General features: G+C 37.0%; 1 protein-coding gene across 3 annotated transcripts; it reads right to left on the reverse strand.

Moving 5' to 3' along the window:
- Positions 1 to 730: 730 nt before the first annotated feature.
- LOC116211974 (E3 ubiquitin-protein ligase listerin) lies at positions 731 to 14,416 on the reverse strand. Of its 3 annotated transcripts, XM_031546533.1 has the most exons (17): positions 14,402 to 14,416; positions 14,148 to 14,318; positions 13,872 to 13,992; positions 12,840 to 12,902; positions 11,890 to 11,967; positions 11,301 to 11,392; positions 9,909 to 10,011; positions 9,156 to 9,308; positions 8,106 to 8,764; positions 7,493 to 7,979; positions 6,722 to 7,239; positions 5,460 to 6,189; positions 4,212 to 4,902; positions 2,931 to 3,949; positions 2,335 to 2,793; positions 1,720 to 1,950; positions 731 to 1,470 (listed from the first exon to the last, which is right to left on the reverse strand). In XM_031546533.1, exons 2-17 carry the CDS (start codon positions 14,201 to 14,203, stop codon positions 1,243 to 1,245), a joined length of 5,688 nt encoding a protein of 1,895 aa, XP_031402393.1. In that variant the 5' UTR covers positions 14,204 to 14,318; positions 14,402 to 14,416; the 3' UTR covers positions 731 to 1,242. The 3 variants fall into 3 exon arrangements, 2 of the variants coding, with proteins under 2 accessions (XP_031402393.1, XP_031402391.1); XR_004157791.1 differs by lacking the exon at positions 14,402 to 14,416 and having other exon boundaries at positions 1,720 to 1,913; positions 14,148 to 14,347; XM_031546531.1 differs by lacking the exon at positions 14,402 to 14,416 and having other exon boundaries at positions 14,148 to 14,347.
- Positions 14,417 to 22,299: the final 7,883 nt, after the last annotated feature.

Consider the following 22,299-nt stretch of genomic DNA (forward strand, 5'->3'; position numbering starts at 1 on the left):
TCAAACCAGCCTCTTTGCTGGGTCGAGGGTCAACCGGTTCAACCACCAGGTTAATTATTTTTTTCTTTTTAATAAATTATGAGGAATTATAAATAAATGAAAAGATGCAACATTCTATAATTATGTTAAACTGTAATATTCTTGAATGTATTCTGCTAATATAACCTAACAACAATTTACACTAGCATTTAACACATTAAATAATTAAAAGGTAATAATTATAATTCATTAAAATAAGATGATGCGGCCATATCCTTTTTTTGAGAATAAGAAGATAAGAAAAGTGTTGAAGTCTCGAAGAAAAGAATGGAGATGGGTGTATGATTATGAAATGAATATGATGTTTTCTCTTTCCTTTCGGCCTTGCCTTTTTGTTTTTTATTCTTTCAATTTGAATTTCAATTGGACAGGAAGTAAAGTATCAATCTGTGATTTTTGCCATGTACAGATTACAAGCATATCTCAAGCAAGAGCAATATTAAGAGCCGATATCCAGAGATATTCAAGAGTTTACTTGTAAAATTTATGATTAATATGCAAAATTACCCTAAATTTTGGAAAAAGAATCTTGTGTATGTCCTAATTTTTCGGTGCGCACCCTGATATTCGAAAGTCTAATATAGATTTCGATTAATTCAGTAGAACCGGGTTTACCACTAAGGAGTAAAGCTCTTCCAGCGTATATATCATAATTTTTATATCGAACATATCTAATACAAATATCTTCTAATTTTTCTAGCCAAAAATTGGGGAAATTTTATTTTTCTCGAAATAACCGGTTCAACCATAATAAGTGAGTCAATTGGGCCGAAAAGGTCAACTAGGTCAACCAGTTTTGGAAAACTACTATCCTCTACCACAACACAGGCACATTTAGGGAAACTACAAAAATTCCGTGACTGGCTAACATATTTTATTTACAAAGCAGAAAAAGTACACACGAGGATTCTAACAAAGCTACCAACCCAGATACCACAAAGAACCAAAGTCCTCAGCTGCTTGAGGTGCAATTCTTCTCAGGTAAGTGGGACCTAATGAGAGCATTTGATTTCCAACATCTGAGGAGGTATTGTATCGTAGGTGACAAATGCAGCTTGCAATTGCTCGCGTATCATGATGATGATAACTGAATAGGCCACCAGCGGCTTCATACTCATGGTTCTGATATCTTGAAGCTCCCAACAACTAGTGAAAGCTTGATCAGCAATACCCTCCAAGGTCACATACAGAACCTCTTCCACTTCAAAATAAGGACTGGCACAAGGGGCAATTTCTCTTGTTTGAAGTCGAGAACCACTTATTCAGGCAAGCAGAGTGATACTTGTGCTTGCACGTTTTGCACGCAACACGAGGAAGGCTGTGGTTCGCCGTGTGTATCACACTGTAACAGATAGGGCATTCCTCCACACCTTCAAATTCCTTGTCAAAGTTGCATTTCCATATTCGTATAGCTTCGGCTATAGCTCCATTCTGCACGAAACAGGAAAAAAAAATTAAAAAAAAAAGAGTAGAAAATGGTTATCCTGATATGTCCATTAAATCAGTATCATTCGAGACAGCATTGCCCACATTTATGCGGTGAGTGCAACAACAGAAGTTTTTTATAGCGTCAAACTCAAACAGATAAATCGCTTAGTCTGTTAAGGGTTTTCTGAAACATCCAGGGCAGCCATAGGTATACCACCAATTCACCATCACAAAGATAGAAAGAGAAGTCACCTGATTGCTGAGGAACAACATCATAGACATCAACCACTTCCTCTGCTTTAGCTCACTAATTCCAAGGCTCCTTGTACAATCAACATCTACGGCCCTTAGAGGGTAAGATGCAGGAAGACGAATAACCAGATCAACTCCGGTCTCGTCCTTCGTATAGGTTGCAACCACTTCATTTGCTGCTTTGCTAACACTGACTGAAAAATTTTCATCAACAAAGCTAGCTTTCTTAATCTGCAGCGAGAATTGAGACATCTAGGTTACCTCATATTCATCTGTTCAAGGACATTATTTAAACCACACAGCCCCTTCAAGTGTACATCGGATGAACCAATCACACTTCCTATCTATGCTGGTGCATAACATCAAAATTAAAGGGGATGTGATGGTGTATCAGTTCTGAGTTCACAGTCGAAGCTTCCAAACAACCATCAGCTCCCCAGAATTGCATCATGTGCTCAATCAGTGTTCCATCTTAATAATTAATTATTTATTATAAAATTACTATAAAAGATAATTAATATTCGTGCATTTGCCTGCGCATAGTTTATATTATAGCTTCACCAAATTAACATTTCTCATAGCCTAAGAGGGGGTATCATTGTCAGGAATACACACCTGGGATAATTCATTTGCAATCAGAGGAGGACTGCACCATGTTCTTGTAAAGGATTCAACAGCAGATGATGTAGACCGATCACGCAAATTACTGAACCACCCTCGGACATATGCCGGAAGAAGACGAACCATCATGCCAAATATTGCTCCAGCAAGCAAAGTCATCTTTTGTTGTTGAACTGGCCAGAATGATTCAACTATAGACAGCACTGAACCTGTTAGTATAGCTTCATTTGCCACATTTGCAGCCTCACATACCCCAGCAGGGAGCTCTTTTTCTCTCTTTCTCAGATTAGGTACTGTATCGAACTCCAAAAAGAGGTGCTGGAAAAGGCAATCTAAAATAACCGTATTAGCAGAGTTCTGAATATGCTGAACCAATCTCTCTCTTTTAGGTGAGGACAGCGGTAAGGACCATAGATGCGACAGTAATATACACCAAGACAGAAGTATGTGCACCTGGACAACCAAAATTGCATCATTCGATCTTCTTTGTCCATTTCAAGAAAACAAGAGAAACCTAATGGCTACATCTACAAACCTATGAAATGTAGACAATATATAACCAACCATTCATGGGTCAAATAATAAATTACCCTTTCTGGTGCCAGCAAATCCATTTCAAGAATCTCATATGGTGACTTCTCAATCATGCAAGATATTTCTTTCCTCAGATGCACATTTTGCTCTGACAAAAGATCGACATTGCCCGAGTCCTTGTCACACTCCATATTAGAAGTGACATATTCTCCAATAGCCACGGAAGCAACAGGTTCAGTAGAAAGAATAACATAACCTGCAAACTGCATAGCAGGTACAGGAGTGGAGGAAAACAGAATGGCATAAAGAGAACTGATAGAACCCCTGCCCAGTGCCCAGAAATCTACTGATTTCACTGCTCTGTCTCTACACTGTGGCGAAGACCCAGTGGCACCCCAAGCCACCAAGTTCCAGAAGAAGAGATTGTGAAGGCGGGACGATGCCACTATGGAAGCACCCTCAGAAGAATAGGAATGAGCAATAGCCTCGGCAAGACCAGTGCAGAAGAATAAGCGAAGGATGGCCTCTAGAATCCTATCCTTAATGGTATCCCATCTTTCTGCAGCTAGGGAAGACAGATTATTCACATCTTTCACCTCCTGGAGTCTAGAGAAAGAGATGAATGCTAGAATAGCATTTCTGGCTATGTTTACATGGAACTGGTCCTTGATGAAGACTATGTTCTCTATCTTACTAACAACATTATCTAAGTAGTCACCAGTGGATAGGTTACTTATAAGATCATTGACATTTTCGGCGACATCCTCCATCATCACAACAGCCAATTGGATCCAAAGCTTCACCTGGGATAGTACAAAATCCCAATCTTCTTCAGCAAAATCGTCCCCACAATAACAGGACGAAATCGCTACTAGCCTTGACAACAGCATCTGAGACGATTCCAGGTGATCACAAGCAGTTAGCACGCCAATGCCTAGCCTCTGCTTCCGGAATAAATCAAGTAAAAGAGTTCTCTCCTTGATGCTGATCATCCACTCTGGCTTTGGTGCTTTTAATCTGTCGGATACATTCATTGGATAACAAGATATGACCAACAGCAACCATTCCTCCATATCTGCAAGAATGGCAAAGTGCATGTTAGATCAAAGCACATGACCCAGGGTCTTAAAAGGTTGTACACTAACATGTAGGGCATCAATTCAAGTAGCAGATGCCACAAGCGGGAAATAATGCTCCTCGTCACAGTGATTTATTTCAGATGTTAGAATAAGCAAATTAGTACATTAGCATGGACATGCATATTTGGGGGGAAAAAATTTAGCAATCATATGGCAGCTAAAGAAATTTTCAATCCTTCCAAGGAAAATTGCACTTGCCTTGTCCAGAGTGCCATGTGAGTAGAGGTGGAAATGAAAGTGCTCTTTCTAGCCAGTGAATTATAGTAATCTGCACTTTATCTTCTCCTGGAAATGGAGCTTGTAATTCCTCATTTAATTCTTTCTTGCTTTGAAAAATGGGTTGCACAAGAGCACTCACAATAGGAGGAAGAATCCTCAGGCAGTGAATGTTGACAGTTTCACCAATGAAAAGCTTTGAGACAAGCAGTTCAAACAGGATTTTAGCTTTATCACTTCCCCATATGTTATGTCTGAAAAATGTTGCAAGTAAAGATATAAGAGCCCTCAAGAAAGGTTCTTCAGTATGTTCCAGCCCTTCAAGAGGGGCAATCCAGGCATCGGAGAAATTATGTGCTTCAGTTTTTTCTTGGACCAAAGCAGCGTCCAGTAAAATATCAAGAATGGAATCCAACAAACCATCTTCTTGTAAAGGATTTGCATCATTCTTGGCATACAAACTGAGCATTGGTAGGAAAGAAGTGACAGCACTGCCTCCCGGCCACTCCCATGTACATAATATTTCAGCAGCAAGCCATGCACGAGAAGTGAAGTTCACTGTTCTGCCAGAAGTACAGTGTGGATCTAAAATAGAACCGCCTATAACTCTACCAATCCCCCTTTTCTGGATAAGCTTGTCAACAAGAGAGACAAACCTATTGCTTTCGGATACCTGTTCATCGAAGATCATTATCAGTTTTCTTATCCAAGAAACAGAAGGCCAGCAAAAGAGTCTTATATAAGGTGGATCTGTCACAACTACATATAGAGAACCTCATCACATGAAAGTTCATACACAACATTCATCTCATGCCAAAGCACCACCCAATCCTGGTTGTATAGGGAAATGGACCGGCCACCATACTATTTTAATGTTTGTTTATAAGTCAGTTGCACTCACTGTTATTGCACCGTTCTGTTAATGCTCACCCTTGCACTTTGACCTCGAATCTTCAGTTTGATTTCCAGTCAAGAACACATACAATCCTTTGTTTGGTAAGGTCCAAAGGGAGGGAAGAAAATAGAGATCATGACAGATAGCTGGCAGTGTTCAAGCTCCTCGCAGATCAATGATGCAGTCAAAACAATAAGGGAATATGAAAGAGACTGCACCGAGGTAGTTTTCAAATATCATGTGCAAACTTTTGTCATACTTCAGATCTTAATAGGAAAATGTTACCGCTTAGAAAGAAAGAGGAATAAAAATAAGAAAAAGAAAAATGCACTCACATTTCTATGGAGGAAAGTCTTTTCACTTTTTTGGTAGGCTAATCCTATAAAGACATCCTCTGAGCACCACAAAGGCCATCCATCTCCCTGGTGCAGAAGCTGTTCTAATAGATGTTGTTCCTCATCTTCATCCTGACAAAAACAATCAACAATTGCAAGCATCCATGTGCAGCACAAGGCTGTAAGTTTGTCAGGATCTAATTTCTGTTCCCTGAAAATGGTACACCTGATAGACTGGGCCAATATAATCCTCACATTCTTGCGAGAGTGAACACCAAGATTTTGACAAAAAATTTTGTTTATCTTAGAACATAACGACTGCACAGTTTTGCTACTATCAAATCTGGCCTTCATGTTGTCCAGTTCATAACTGAGTGCTTCATCCAATAAACCTTCTATGCTGCACTCCCAACTGATAATGAAAACTGCTGCTAAAATATGTGTTGGTAGTTCACTTTCCTCATCAAGCTTTGTCAAGGCATACAAGCTACCAGAGAGAACGTCAAGAGCAAATTTTGCCATCTCAATCCTGTTGCCAAAGCTTTCATCCTTCGGCTCTACATTTGTTTCTCTGATCCTCAGCAAACAGCCAGCTTCTTTTACCCATGTCAGTGGTGAAACAAGAATAAAATCAATCAGTTTCTCCAAGATATTGTTGTATATTAGGACAAATGCATCTCCAGACACCAGCACAATTTGATCATTTTCAGTTGCACCACCTAGAGCCGAACTGCAATAAAGAATAAGACACAAATCAGGGCGAGAAATAACGGATACACCAAGCATATGTATCAATTATACAGTGCAGTAGTAGGAATTATAGTCTCACACACAACATGAATGGAAAAAGGTGATCCCTGAAAGTCGACATCTAAATCAAGCGATGGCTCTTGTGAAAAACAATGCTTTTTTATGCCTAATAAGTAAGTAGAAAAACATGGAAATGGAACTTTTGGGCTGATATGTAAATAAAGGAATTAATGGTCCAAATCAGGGAGGTATTGCCAAATGAAAGGGACTGTCCACTAAGAAACTATTCAACTGTTGGAATGCGAAACCTCATAGCTTACTAAAACTGAGAAAAGGAAAGAAGGATAAGAAGATAGCAGTGATGATAACAGGTGCTGCAGGAACGGAGGTTCCCATAGAATACAAGTTTGCTAACATTATTCCTCCACAAGAAAAGAAATATTCAAAGAAGAAGTAAACAAGAGATTGTACAGCATAGAGGATATGCCAGGATTCAGTTCCAGCAAACACACCACAAAAATTCTGCTGCTGACTTCTGAAAGGGAGGAAGGGAAGAGATCACAGCAACAGCAGCCGAATCTAGAAGCTTGTTATGCCAGCAATTTGCATTAGAATGTTGGGAGTAATCACACCTTTTCCTTTTACACCTTGTAATTTCACCTCGTACTTTGTGTAAGAGGATTGATAGTACAGCCACACAATCAGGGTGCAGCAAATCAAGACCAACTCCAGTGGTTTCCAGTTTAACTGCATATGACACAACAGTACTCCATTGCTCAGGAAAACATTCATCGTCAAGCAGTGTAAGAAGAAAATCTATCCGAGCAGCAGTGCCGCTATCACTTCTTCCAAAACACCAAGGCACAAATCTTTCGTTGAATATATGCATAAATTGTTTTGACTCTAGCGCCTTATCCTGCTCATCAGAGCAGAAAGTCCTTCTGTGGCCATGCAATAATGCGTGGACTATCTGACGAGCTCCAAATACTGTAACTGCAGCTGATAGAAATCTCACTCCATTTGGTGCATCCTGAAATTACAGTAAAAGCAAGATAGAAGACACGAAAAGAAAAAATACCATGCAAACTTGTCAAGACAAGGTCAACTTGTACTGGTCTATTGAATTATGAGTCTTAAAATACCCAATAACATTCTTTTGCAACAAAAAGTAACTTTCGAGTTTCGACAGAGCCTTTCAGCTTTCAGCAAGAACAGTCTTTTGTATACAAGAAGCTTAGTGGTACAAAATAGCTATATCAAGAAAACATGAACCAATAACTTACAATTGATTTAATTGATGAGAAATGCTTGGCCACGGTCGGCCCCAGAACTTGAACAAGGGGCCATGTTTCACCTTTTCTCATAGCATGTTGCTCCAATAATGACAAAAATTGAATCAGCTGCTCAATGATTTCAGGTCCTTCACCATTTCCAGAATGCATTAACATCTGCTGACATGTCTCTTGAAAGGTTGAGCCAAAAACAGAGGGCAGGTCATTTTCCACCAAAGCAATACCCGAAAGAATGCCTATGATACACTTCCCTAATTCATGTATATAATTAACTGGGTGCTTGAAAATTGAGGCATCTTCAGTCCTTTGCACAGAAAGATTGCTGTCATCTGATGTTTCACAAGATATTCCCGGGAAAATTCTTTTTTTATCGTTTGGGAGAGGAAAATGCACAAAATCTTCCCACAAAAGCTTTACAAGAATATTCTCCACAAGAATGGCTCGAGCAGGAGAAATAGAATCCACTCCATCAAGGTACCTGAAATTACAAAAGGCTTAAAGAATGCTACAAAGCAAATTAATTAAAATGTAATCAACTAGCACATATCTGATTCTCGAGGAAATAAGAAGCTAAAAGCAACATAAGTTCAGGATGGAATTATACCTTGATAAATTATGTAATGCCCAAAGAAAGCATTCTTTAAAAGCCTGAAAGAATGCGAGTCTATCTGCATTTGAGGAAAGAGATGCATTTCTTCCGGTCCAAAAGTTCAGAAAGAAATCTTGTAGAAACCTTTCTCCCTCTATCGCTTTTGGAGGCACAGAATCCAAGAATATAACCAAAGCAGGATAGGAAACCTGGTGAGACCCAAAGCACCCATTCCGGAGAAAATGCCAAAACCGACTCATAACAATTTTCTGAACATTCAAGTATGTCCAACAATTGGGAAATCTTCTAGAAAATAATAAGATTACTTCCCACATTGACGGATGACAGGTAGGATCCTTTTCTTGAAAGGCACCCAGCACTACAGGTGAAAGTGTTCTTACATTTTCTTCAATAAAAACATGAGGCATATTTTTCATGAAACTCTTTAATACAGAATATGCTGCTGACCTAATAGCAGAACTTTGGGACTTTAGGAAGTCTAAGAAACATCTGTGATTGGAAAACAACTTCTCCGCAAAAGTATTGGTTATGGCCCTGGCCTTTGCAGCATGCTTTGGTTCAGCAGCTATATTTTCAAAACCAGGTCTTTCAGATTGCAAAGAAATCAAAACATCAAGAAGTGTTGCCAATGCCAGCATGGAGGAAGATATCACCTGCATAGGGAGGATAAATGCATGTGACCAATCAATTTATGGGGAATATTGCTTCAGTAAAACATCTTCTCGGTAAGAAGGAGAACAATTTAAACTATCTTCCCACAGGCCCCTCTGAAATCAGTTAGTTTTGCCCCAATTAATAACCTGTACAGATTCAAAACAGAACAAGGCAATTGCCAGGTGACAGACTCTGAATTGAACAGCGGCTTCAAGTAAAACCCTGGAGAGTCCAGGGATAATTCTTCTCATCAACATAAGAAATAAATGCAGAGAACGGAAAACAGTGAAGCGTCATCTCATTCAGCAAGGCCTTTTTTGAAGAAGGTTGTAACTCATCAAATGTAATTCAGAAACAAAAAGAATTTTAACAATATAACTAAAGTAATACCTGTTGATGCATCTCTTTCAATTCATCTGGTGCAGATGCTTTGTCAGACAAATCTTGTGGTGTCAGCTTCAGATTTTCTTCTAGATATGTAAATATTTCTGTTGTACATAAAATCAATGCATCTAGCCTCTTTTCAGGTGCTGGAAAGGCTGCCTAAGGGTAACAACGAGATTAGAGATCGTTATAGAGATAAATCTAGGAAGGCCACATCATTCTCAATCAAATTGTTGAAAATGCTATTTACTCTGGATAACTAAATTGCCAGCATATCGAAACAAAGATTTGCTGTTTCAACCATTAATTTCACAAGGCTTCGTCATACAATCTCCTTTTGCTTTTCCCTTCTCTCCTCATACCCTTTTGTACATGTATTTCGCATCATTTTTGCGTCTTTATATGAATATGTTTTCACTTACCTTTGAAGGGGGAAACGGAAAAAATATTTTATATTTTAATAGCAGTCAGTTCAACTGAGTGACCAATGATATAGGACAGTATCCTCGAGGCAGGTTGAGAATCCATTTAAAGTGGTCTCAACTAGTTAGAAAAGGACTTCTCTTTTTATTGGCAATGTTGCAAACACATTAACCAAAATACTGCATTTAATCCTTGAAACATCTTGTGCAAGTTATATCAAGAAGGAGAAACATGAATCTTCTGAACAAGCACAAACTTAACCAAGGTTCTCATGCATAGATAAAATACCCCAGGTACCTCCTAAGTATGTTCAGAAACAAAAATAGTGCGGCAAACCTGCAATGAATGCTTGGCAGCCTGGGAAGCTTCAGGAACAGTATCAAACTGAGAAAACCACCATGGTCCCATCAAAGACTTTAAATGTGGAGCCAAGTCTCTCCTGTAGAGATCAAAAAGTAACACCATTTCATCAAAAACCTAGCAGTTTAAGATAACTAAACAGCAGCAGACCTCTGCAAACCAGAAGGTAGCTTCTACATTGGCATCTTCTTGTATCTGCTTCAAAGAAGCAGCTTCAGCATTCAACAAGAACAATTTGGGGGGGGGGGGGGGGGGGGGGGTTGTAAATTTTACGACCGCCAACATTTATGCTCTTTTATATTAATATAGAACAAGAGATGATTGAGATAGTCTACAAATAAAAGGGCCTGATCCTTTATGAGGGAATTTGCCACACACAGTAGATTTAAATTAGTTACTTCTTTTGACTGAGAAATTTGCAATCAATAAATCAATGAAGTATGCAGACAATTAGACTATTTGACATTGCCAATGCTGAACCATGCTATGTTATAATTGGTGTTTGGCAAGTCAGAACAATGTTTCAGGGAGGAGCTGTTGTGAAATTGCTACAAAAGGCTACAATCAAAAGGGGCATGCACTTGCAAATATATATATATATACACTATTGTCCATAGACATCATTTAAATATTAAGTTCAAGACGACAATTCATATTTTTTAGTTTTTGCTGCGTAGTACTACGGAGAGATATGGTCAGAGGGATACGGGGCTCCCGAGGTAGAAGATCTAAAATGAGGGCTTTCCACAATATATCAGAAGTTTAAGATATCTAATTCATTTTTGTTTATATGCCAATTATAATTAAAAGCAAAATCATCAAAATCAGATCCATCTACTTCTACAGACTCTGCTTCAGGGTGCTACAGATTCTGCTTCAGGGTGCTACAGCTCCAGCAGGATGGCTAAGTCCACCCCATTTTGAGCCCTAAAAAGCAGAATTACCTTTTAGCCAAATTTCCTATGAAATACCTTCCTACTAAAATTTGCTGCTTACTGCTAACGCAAATCTCTCAATTCCTACAACTACCAACCCTAAAAGACTGAATCTGTCTACCAGGCTTCACCTCACAACTCCCCAAAACCCAACCCACCCTGACTCCAACACCACCAACCAACCCACCTCCCACCTCTTCCCCCCTCTTCTTTTTCTTCTCCATTTCAAACTTCCCAATCATGTTTGAAGATTCATCTCATGATGGGAATAGCATTCCCTTCCCATTCCACGATACAAAATGACCACACAAGAAATTTTTGCTTCACAATAACCCAGAGGGGACAAAAAAAAGCTGAGCAATCAATGAACAACTTATGAAAAATCAAATTAGCAATAAGAGCAACTGGAAAAGTAAGAAGAGAAAGCCCTTACCCAACAGCAATAACTAATTGGGCCATAGCATCACCAGTGGCACGTCGAACCTCTCTATTATAGTCCAGCAGCAGCCTCTTATACTCAAAACCCTATAGAAGTGTGAGAGATTAAGGAAATGCCACAGTTGGAAAATAGCAGAACTAGACAAGCCCATGGAAGTTGCTGATATCTATGTATTGAACATTTTCAATAATCAGGATGTAACTCAAAAATTAACCATTATGACAACCAAAAGAACCACAGGACAAATCCTGAGAAAATCATATATCTATGGGGCATTATCAAATATTAGATTCTAAACCCTGGTAATCGAGTTCTGTCAAAGCACGCATGTTATTCACACTTCTAACTTTTTGAGTTTACTTCTCCTTGATCCTTTTTCATTTATTCAAATATGGACTTGTTACTTTCAAACCCAGCACATGACAAGATACTTGAAAAATTAGAAACAATCATTTGCTAAAATGGGATCAACATGAGCCCCCAGTCTTCTCTGTTCCAGATCTTTGCTTCCATTATTAATACTAGCTAGTAAAGATATAACAAAACAGTGAATTATGCTCTAATTTGGGTTTGGTTACTCTACCCATTGCGGAATGGCTGGTAATATGTCCTTCCCAGACTTTTGCTTGAACAACTCAGATAAAGATGCTAGCGCTTTAAGCTGTCAAAGGAGAGAATTGAAGCAGTGAGAATTTTCCAAACTCAAATCAATTGCGATTGAAGAATAAAGCAATAAGTTCGTATAATGCTACAAGACCATTGCATAGGACAAGAAAGATGCCAACTTGATACCATGGAAATACACTACAGTCACTACATTCTTTCAGGAATTCAGCAGCTTCGACAAATAACGGCAGGTCTCTAACATCATGGCGGCAAAAAGGAGAGCCCTAGAGACACCTAAAACTGAATACAAACATGTCCTAACATTCTCTACATATTCTGGAGAAGCCAAATCAAGCAATGCAGTCCAAACTGGCTGGATAAGTAATTCCGATGCTAACAATTATATATATATATATATATATATATATATATACTTGATAAAAGAAAATCCTTGCTTCACCGCAGCACATGATCATTACTGCTGATTTTAGAAAGTCCTCAAATAGAAGTTAGCTAAAGTGTCAATTTGTGACATTGACAGATGGTTCAGCTTAAATAAAAATAGCACAGCTAGTGAAAATGGAAACCTAATTCAACTTAAAACTCTTATAGCTTGGATACTCTCTTTTGAATTGCATCATACCTGCCCAAACTTTTTTGCCTCGATTAAAAAGTGCCACTTAGTCAAAATTAACATTCTTCTATCATCATGGAAATTAAATCTTCTCTGCAGCACATACTTCCTATGATACAACCAATAAAATTTTAATTCTTCTTTGAAAAACTTCCTTCTTCGTATACCATTGACAACTGAGCAACCAGAGAAACACCGACACTGAAGGCAAGTCAAACCCCTAAAATTTCATAAACTTTGATAAGATGATTTCCAAGCGAAAGAATTGATCTTGAGCATTAACATCGTTATACCTTGGTGGTGGGATCCTTTCTAGCAAGTCTCTTCAGGTGTTGTGCCAATTCACTATCAATGTCCTATGCAGATCAGATGAGATAATACATGTCAGTAAAATTTAATCCGCAGAACCCAAGTCAAATTGCAAATGCAATCTGTAATCAAGTTCAATCCGCAACTAGTACACACATTTCTACCAACATAAGGCAGCATGCAACATTAATAGATGACACAGCAAGGAAGTCATGATAGACACATATATCTCAATATATGATAAATTTGAAGATAGTAAGAAAGGATTGATAGTCAAATCATTAAATTGCATTAGCTTCCCTTTCCCCCTTGATGAAAGAATACAATAAGGATCTGACTCGCATTAGGCCCAACAACCTACACGAATTAGCTGGTTAATAAGTGTGCATTAGAAGTACTACATTGCTCCACCAGAAACAGCAAGTTTATGCTTGTTTCCAAAGAGCTTGTCAGGCCTTACAAATCCTATTTTCTTCGTTCAACGATGGAAAACTAGTCGCATGTAGCGATTGATGAGCAGCACCACCAGAATAGATCGTCACTCCGAAAAGATTTACAAATACCACACATAGTGAATATAGTCCACCCCTTAGTCTTCTTTTCTTTTTCTTTTTCTTTTTTCTTTTTTCTTTTTTTTTTTGTGGGGAGATAGGTACCTCTTCGTCTTCTTTGGTCTTTTCCATCTAAACTTTCAGCTCTCGTTTATTGAGAACAAAAGGTTAGACTTAAAAGGGGGTTCTTGGCCTGGTATTGTGTGAGGAGTCAAAGGATTGACAATGATTAGGTCCATACTGCTAACTCATGCACGGTTAAGCCCTAAGCCTGTACAGCTATTTACAAAAAAATTGACAATTAAGTTCCTGCACACAAGTGTATAGCTTTGGGCCATGAATATGATAAGGGTGGCAAGTTGTTAAGTTTGTTCCCTGCTCGCTTGTTAAGGTTGAACTGATCCTTGTATTATTGCGTATATGAGCAGTGAAGCAGAAGTCAGGCAGAAGGATTAGCGAATTTACAGAATATGGACTAGCGTCGTCCCTACTCCCAGCAAGGGAAGAATGAAGGCGAGAGCTTCCAACATAACCACCAAACCCCACTGAAGCAGTGGAATCCGCAGGCAAAAGTGATGCAGCGAGACTGCGAAAGGCAAAAGGAAAACACAGAGATAATGTCGTCAGCCTGATTAATAGTCAGAGCCCTTGAGGAACCCGGAGCAAGAAAGTGGAAGAGAAAAAGTAAGATAAAGGAGCTCTGCAGATTGAAAAGAAAAATAGATGAGAACGAGAGATCGCCTGCTGCTGGAAGGACGAGCCTTGCTTCTACCAGCGTCTCCCTTTTGCCTGCCCATGCCCGTCTATTCACTGACTGACGACTGATTCACCTTCAGCTCAAGGAGAAACCGCCTTCGAACTCGCACACGAATAACAAGCAGAGATCAATAATACCGGCAGCTCCGAGTTGCGCTGAAGAGGGAAGAGTCAGCTTAGTCGGACGTATGATGACAGACTGATATATGAACTGCAGTGGAAAGGAAAGGGCGATGGACCTCTCCGCGTCGAGAAAGCAGACCCACAAGAGCCGCCACCGTCGTCAGGGTCAAGGGTACGGCATGAGCATTACTTCCAGTTTTGGTCCTCGACCTTTGACGTTTTTGTCATTTTTATCCTACACCTTTATTTTTTGCCATTCTCATCCTCAACCTTATGTTTTTTGCAGTTTTAGTCAAACCGTCCATTTTTCCGTCATTTTCTGTCCCAAAAAATAATTTTCAAAAAATAGTTAAAATTATAAAATCTCTGAAAATAAAATTTTAAAAACTAAAAAAAAAAGGAAAAAAGAAAGAGGGGGAGATTATCATCATCGTCATCGTCATCATTATTATCAAATCCATATATAATTATTGGGGGATAATTATTAAGACAATTATATATAATATACAAGGTCTTTTTGCCCGTGCATTGCACGAGACTTTTATGAAAAATACATTTTTATTTACTTAATGATTCAAACTTAATGGTTTTAGTTAAATTTCAAAAATTTCATTAAAAATACTTCTTTTTCTAGAGTATATAATATCTAATAATTATATCCAAATATTTTTATGAATTTTGATCAATTCATGTACTACTAATATATTGGATAAGCAAAAGGAAAATAGTGATGTAACATTTTCAAAATTATCATCTTTTCAATATGATAAAAAATTAGTAACTATAAGTTTTAAGGGCAATATTTTTATTTTTTGAAAAAAAAATTCAATTATTTATTGTGATATTCTTACTCAAATCTCATATATTAAATTTCGTGAAATGGAATGATTTTAGCTAAAATGAATCAATTTTTTCATGAGAGATTTACTTAATTGAGGTTTTATAAGATTTGCAATAAATTTAAAACATTATTCAATAAAGTTTAAATTCATACAATTATAAATATTATTGATTTTCCTAAAATTATGAATATTTATTTACTATTGAAATAACAATAAATTATTTGAATCGATGTACTCTTCATATTCATATGTTTTACTATTATTTATAATAATATGTATTATTATTTAATTTTTATTTAACATATTAATCTATAAATTACAATACATTTACTATTCTACCCCTTTTATTATAGACATTGGCAATAAAATTTACATTTGAATTGGCATTTATGGTAAAAATGCTATAATGAGACCAATTAATAAAAACATTTTGTGGACCTTTTTTTATAGTCGATTTATTAGTGTAGGGAGGTAGAAATTTATATTTTCTAATATCATATTTAAAAATTTAAATTATCGACTATAATTTATTTCTCTCCATATATATATATAAGGGAAAAAGACAAAAAACTCCCTTTGTGATTTGGAGTCCGGACAAATCGCACTTTGTTCTTTTGTTTGGGAAAATTAGCCCCATGTGGTTTGCTCCGTTAGACATAGAGGGTTACTGGGTTAATTTTTTTCCATTTTAAGTCCTCAATCTTTAACATTTTAATCATTTTGGTCCTAAATCTTTTACTTTTATCATTTCTATTTTCAACTTTTCATTTTGTTTCATTTTAATCCTATAAAGAAAAATCGAAAGGAGAGGGGGTTGGAGTCGCCAATCGGCGACCCCGAACCATCCACTGCACACCGGTGCCCTTGGTGGAGGGTTCGGGGTCGTCGATTGGCGGCCCCGACTCCCTCCCCCCTTCGATTTTGATTTATAGGATTAAAATGAAAAGTTGAGGATAAAAATGATAAAAAAGAAATTAGGACCAAAATGATTAAAAGGCTATTGATTGAGGACTAAAATGGAAAAAAAATTAACGTAGTAACCTCCTATGTCTAACGGAGCAAACTATAGGAGACTAATTGTCCCAAACAAAAGAATAATATGCGATTTGTCCCAATCCCAAACCACAATGGGAGTTTTTGTCATTTTCCCTATATATAATATCTCACCGCTAAGATATAGTAAACATAAGGCATATATACACTCTAATCCGTTTATTTTTGTCAAGATTATATATATATATATATATAAAGAGTTAGCGAAAATTTGTATAATTTTCAGCTAAAATGACTCGATTAATTTCATTAGAGATAAAAACATATTTAGTTTAATCAAATCTCATCAATTGTTTAAGTTTTGAGGATAATTTTTTTAAAAAAAATATTACTTTTTGGACATACCTGCAAATTAATTGTATATATATATATTTATCATTACATCACTATTTATTTGTATTTAATTTCTTTGAGATAGTAATTTTAAATCTTGAATATTATTTACCCATTTACATTATGACCTTATAATATTTAAAAGATTACCCTTCTAACCCTATTTAATGGTGGGATACAATTTTATATATGTATATAGATAATTGTTGGGAAGATTGTTATTGCATGCCATTTGTCCAAAAATTTGAAACGGGAGATTCTCGTTCGCCGACTCTTCGTGCCTAATGGATTTGTAACTTCCGCAAGAAAGACGATGGTGGTGGTGACATCATCACCATCATCATCGTCAATTATTTGCCTTAATTTTAATTACAATAAATTTATTGATTAGATTACATTAATTTATTTTAAAAATAGATTAATTTGGTTATTTAATTAATTTAGTAATATCCTGGTAATTTGTAGTGATTGAAAATTATAGTAAATTCTTCATTAACTAGCAAATTTAAGAATTTAAGTAGATTACAAGAATAGTTTTGGGGTTTCATTCTATTAATTAGCAAATAATTGGTATGAAAGAAAATTCTTCATTTATTTGATTGAAAACGTATTTTAAGTCGTGATTTTGCATTTCTCAGCACGAAATAGGTACTTCCAATGTACTTGTTTTCCTTTAGGATAAAAGCAATGCTAAGCATATTTATGGACTTGTAGCACAAATAACTAAACTCTGATTGCTTGAGGTAGTACAAATAAATGGGTATAATTTCCGCTATAGCTATGATGTATTTCATAACGCTTCATACTTGGAACATGCTAGATATGGTTTTCAAAGATGAAAGTCAAACTGATGTTATATTGTTTTCCTTGATAAGTAGATGATATATATTTAGGAAATACAACTTTTCACTTTTTTTTTTGTCTCTCTGTATACTTTTGTAATAATATGATTTTAGAGAGAAATGAAACTTGATACAGTGATACAAATCACCAATTCGAAATCATGAGGTCCCTGATTTCATTTTTATTAGTAGGACTTTTATGCCTCTTTATTTAGATTTCACTAATATTGTACTTGGTTACATGCTTCCCTTATAATTATGATTTTTGAGCTATTAGTTTTCTATTTTCACCTTGATGTATCAAGAAAATATGCAGGTATGTTTAATCGCTTGTAATTTCTACAGGGAAAGGGAAGGACTATTGGGTTAAAGAAAATACTGAAAAGGAGATGTCTGCTTCCCGGCAAATGTTGAACATATTCCACCCTTTTACTCCATAATTATACAAGATCGAGTCGACCTATTGTGCACCTCGTTCAAAATATTCGACTCAACTATTAAATAGGCCTACTAAATAATGTAGATATCATAAAATGTCTCTTGCACTTGATTCTTTATGTTAAATGTTTTCCTCCTTTTCTTGTTAATAGGCGTATTCTACTATATATCGATGAATTTATTTTCTAGGGGTTGCTATTTTAGTGTGAATTTGATAGTGATTTATCATAGTAATATAACACGTTTACCTCTTATGATAAATCTTTTTATAAGAGCAAGACTCGCTTACAAGATAGACAATATTCCCTTGTTAGCCTTATACATTGTAATAATTCTTGTAGTTCGCTTTCATCAGGAACTAGCCTTGCAGAACATATATGCCAATTTATCTTATTTTACTATTCCAGTGAGCTGCACTTTTCACGCACTCGAAATTCTGAATTGAAAACAAAGAAAAAGTAAATAAATTATCCATTTGTCGCATGAAGAACTCATGAAATGCACATCACATGCAACGCACATGGCTTTCCGACTAGTAATAAATAAATTACATATATGTTGTTATAGTGATTATGAAAAATATTTTTCTTCATGAATCTGAAAAATATAAGGTTTTTAACCTAAAAAAGCAATTACTATTAAAAAAATTCCTAATGTAACACGAACTTTCAAAATTTTCTAAAAAAACACAGTTTTAAAATATGCTCTTATCTGGCAAATCGTCTCCTTCCGTCCAAACTCTCCCGTCAAATGCCCACATGGGCGTTATATCTGCGATATATAGTCGTTATCCTCCACGTAATATTCACAAATTCCTTAATCTAACACGTACTTAAAAAAAATTTCTAAAAATGCACATCGTTTTAAATCTTTCTCAATTCTAGCACGCCGTCATCTTCCGTCCATTCTCCATCATGAATTGCCTATGTGGCTATTAAATTTGACTAGTTCGCCATTAATTGCCACGTGTAACCATCCCATTGGCGATCCATTTTCTTCTTCCCCTCTTCTTCCTCATCTCTTATTCTTACTCTTCCACCACTTTCATCATCACCATCTCCATCACCAGCACCATCAAACTTTCATCTCTTCCTCGGCCTTCATCCTAATCCTCCTTCCTTCACAATCACCATCGGCTTCATCTCTTCCTTCAACTCCCTATTCTCTGATTTTGTTGTCCCCTGTTCCCCTGAAGCCACTGTGTTGCTGTCACACTCCCTCGAGCCCCATAAGTCGCTAGTGTTGCCCACCCTCTACTCCCTACCATATTGTGGCTGTGCTTCTCATCGAGCTCCTCAGCTCCCTATTGCTTGTCAACACTGCGCTACCTTCCCTCGAGCCCTGTGATTGTTGGGCTATTGTCCAGGCCCCTCCCAAGCTCAATCTGATGCTACTGCTGCTCCTTTGCACCTTCCTTCCAGCGCCATGGCTATCACCATCTTCATCCTTTGCTTTCTCTCGACTCCCGTCACTCCTCCGACCTTCATCACCTGCCTTTCTCCTCCACCTCCTACCCTTGAAGCCATCAGCTTCATCATCGACATCACCATCCCTTGTCTTTCACTACTTCTTCTTTCCATAGCATTCTACATATTCACCATAGCATTTTACATCACATCTCCTTTTATGACTTCCTATATTTCTTTCATTGCCATTTACATCACCATCATCTTCATTCTATCTCCTCCCCCAAAGCTATCACCTTCATCATCGACATTACCCATCTCTGTGTTGCTGCTAGTGCTCCAAGCCCCTCCCCTACTTATTGCTGCTGCTTGGGGTGGTCCAGGCCTCTCTTCTTGCTATTAAGCTACTATGTTGCTACTGTCTAGTCCCTTCCGGGCCTCCTTGAGCTACTGTAGTTGCTACTCTTGGGGATGAGAAAGAACATGGGAGGGGAATGAGGAAGAAGAGGGGAAGAGTTGAAGAAAAAAAAGAAAATGGGCTGCCAATGGGATGGTTACACGTGACAATTAACGGCCAACTAGTCAAATTTAATGTCCATGTAAGCAATTCACGACGAAGAATGGACGGAAGGTGGCGGTGCACTAAATTAGGGAAGGATTTGAAATGTTGTGCATTTTTAGAAAAAAAATTAAAGTACGTGCTAGATTAGGAAATTTGTGAATATTATGTGGAGGATAACGGCTAGTTGTAGTAAATGTAATGGCCACGTAGGCATTTGACGGGGAGTTTGGACAGAAGAAAATAATGTGCTAAATACGGGAAGATTTTGAAACTGTGTTTTTTTAGAAAATTTTGAAAATTCGTGTTAAATTATAGATTTTTGAATACATACTTTTTAGGTTAAAAACCCAAAATAGATTACGATATGATGAAAAAACAACAAATAAAGTCGAAACTCCGTATCTAAATATTCAAGATTTTAGATCATTCTATTATTTTTCTGGTGAATATCTTCATTTTATTCTTACTAGTTCATATTCCTTGCTCATCAGGCCGGAACTAGGAGTTTGGATCGAGGGAGTGAAACTCAAGAAGAGATACAATAAACCTAGCACTAATTTCAGTTTTCAGATGTTGTATGCTTATTGCAGGAAATTAGTGATACTCTCGAAGATGAAATCCATCTTTACGGTTTCTTGGAACTTACTTTGTCATTCTCATCGGTTATTTATATTTCTTATATATATATATATATATATATATATATATGAGCTTTTAAGGTCAAGTTACATAACCTCATGGACCCAATGAGGTGGCGGCTTTTAAGGATTGGCCGGATTGAAGTTAATCTCATGTATAATATAATATCTAGCTACGGTGATGTTCTGGTGGACAGTTAGCTGCAGGTTCATTTAACTCAGGTTTTGAGTCTTTTGACGGTTAGAATATATACATATATATATAGTGAGAGAGAGTAAATAGGTCATTTATATCTGACTTTCGATTAGATCAATGATTTTTTTTTTATCAAATTGGTTTTTGAGTTTGTCGATTTGCATCATTTGATCTCCTTACTTTTCCAATTTACATCGAATAGGTCTTTTTACATCCCTAATGAATGAGATTATATCAATTTCATTCTCAATTAAAGAAAATTACGTCAATTACATCCTTCACTAAATAAATTGGGTCTTTTGTGACACAAAATATATCAAGTAGGTCATGTGATACATCAATTGGGTCATTATATCAAAATAGTCTGACGATGTTAATTAAAGAGCATGCTACATAATTTAGATCCTTGTTTTTCTTTTCAATATCCATTTTTCCTTTTTATAACAGAAAATTATTTTTAAAAAAATAGCGGGGGAGCTTTGGTGGAGGCTCCCCCACCAGCGACATCGTCCTGGGGGAGGTTACAGGAAGATCTAGTACCCTCCGACGACCTTGCCTGGGGGGGATTGCCGGCAGGAGAGACCCCATTGGAGCTTCCTACTTTATTCGCTCAATTTTTCCTCTATTTCGAAAAATAGAGGGAACATAGGGGTAGCTCTGGTGAAGGCTCCCTTCAAATTTCTTTTTTTTTTTGGGTTTAAAAAGACGACAAAACGACGTCGTTTTGACTGGTGGACTCACAATGACGTCGTTTCAACCTTTTTTAAAACAACCAAACGACGTCATTTTGGATCTATCCCTCAAAACGTCATTGTCGTCTTTCTAAAAAAAAGAATTTTTGAGGGGGAGCTCCAGTGAGGGCTTCCCTGCTAGTGACCTCCTCCCCAGGTGAGGTCATCGAAGGGGACCTTGAAACGAGGGAGAGCTCCGGTGGGGGCTCCCCTCGTTTTTCATTTTTTTAAAAGTTTTTCTATTAGAAAGGAATAAAAGAAAATAAAAAAATAATATAAACGATGTAACATACTCCTCGGTTAACGTTATAGTTAACACTGTGATGACAAAAGAACCTAATTGATGTACTAAAAGAAGCCATTTATGTATTTTGTGTAGAAAAGGACACAATTGATAATTTAATTGATATAGTTTTTTTTAGTGAATGATGTAATTGATATAATTTTCTTCAGTGGAGGATGTAATTGATATACAATGACCAAATTGATGCAAATTGACAAATTCAAGGATCAAAATAGATGTTAAAAATAAGTTAGGGACTCTATTGACGTAACATGCTAAAGTCAAGGACCAAATTGCCTATTTAGTATGTATATATACATATATATGATCTCAGCGATTCAAAGTGCATGCGACGGTCTCTCATCATGATCTGGCCTGCTTATTAGTAGAATTACAATTCTCTCTGATCTCGATTATAGCAGCAAAAGAACATCAATGAGGGAGCTAATAATAAAGTCGCACAGCTGGCATGGTGAAGAAGAAAAAGAAGAAGAACTACAGCGCACAAATACGGAACTAGTTATAGATCAGATACAAATGTGTAACCTAATTAAGTAATCACGGCCAATTAATCTCATCATAAGGATCAGTTTGCAGCAGGAGAGAAGAATTAACTGATCATGACAATGTTTATGATACAGACGTAAACGGGCCATGCATGATTTTAACTCAGCGAAGAAAGCTATTTCC

This window comes from Punica granatum, chromosome 6 (assembly GCF_007655135.1).
Source record: "Punica granatum isolate Tunisia-2019 chromosome 6, ASM765513v2, whole genome shotgun sequence".
NCBI lineage: Eukaryota > Viridiplantae > Streptophyta > Magnoliopsida > Myrtales > Lythraceae > Punica > Punica granatum.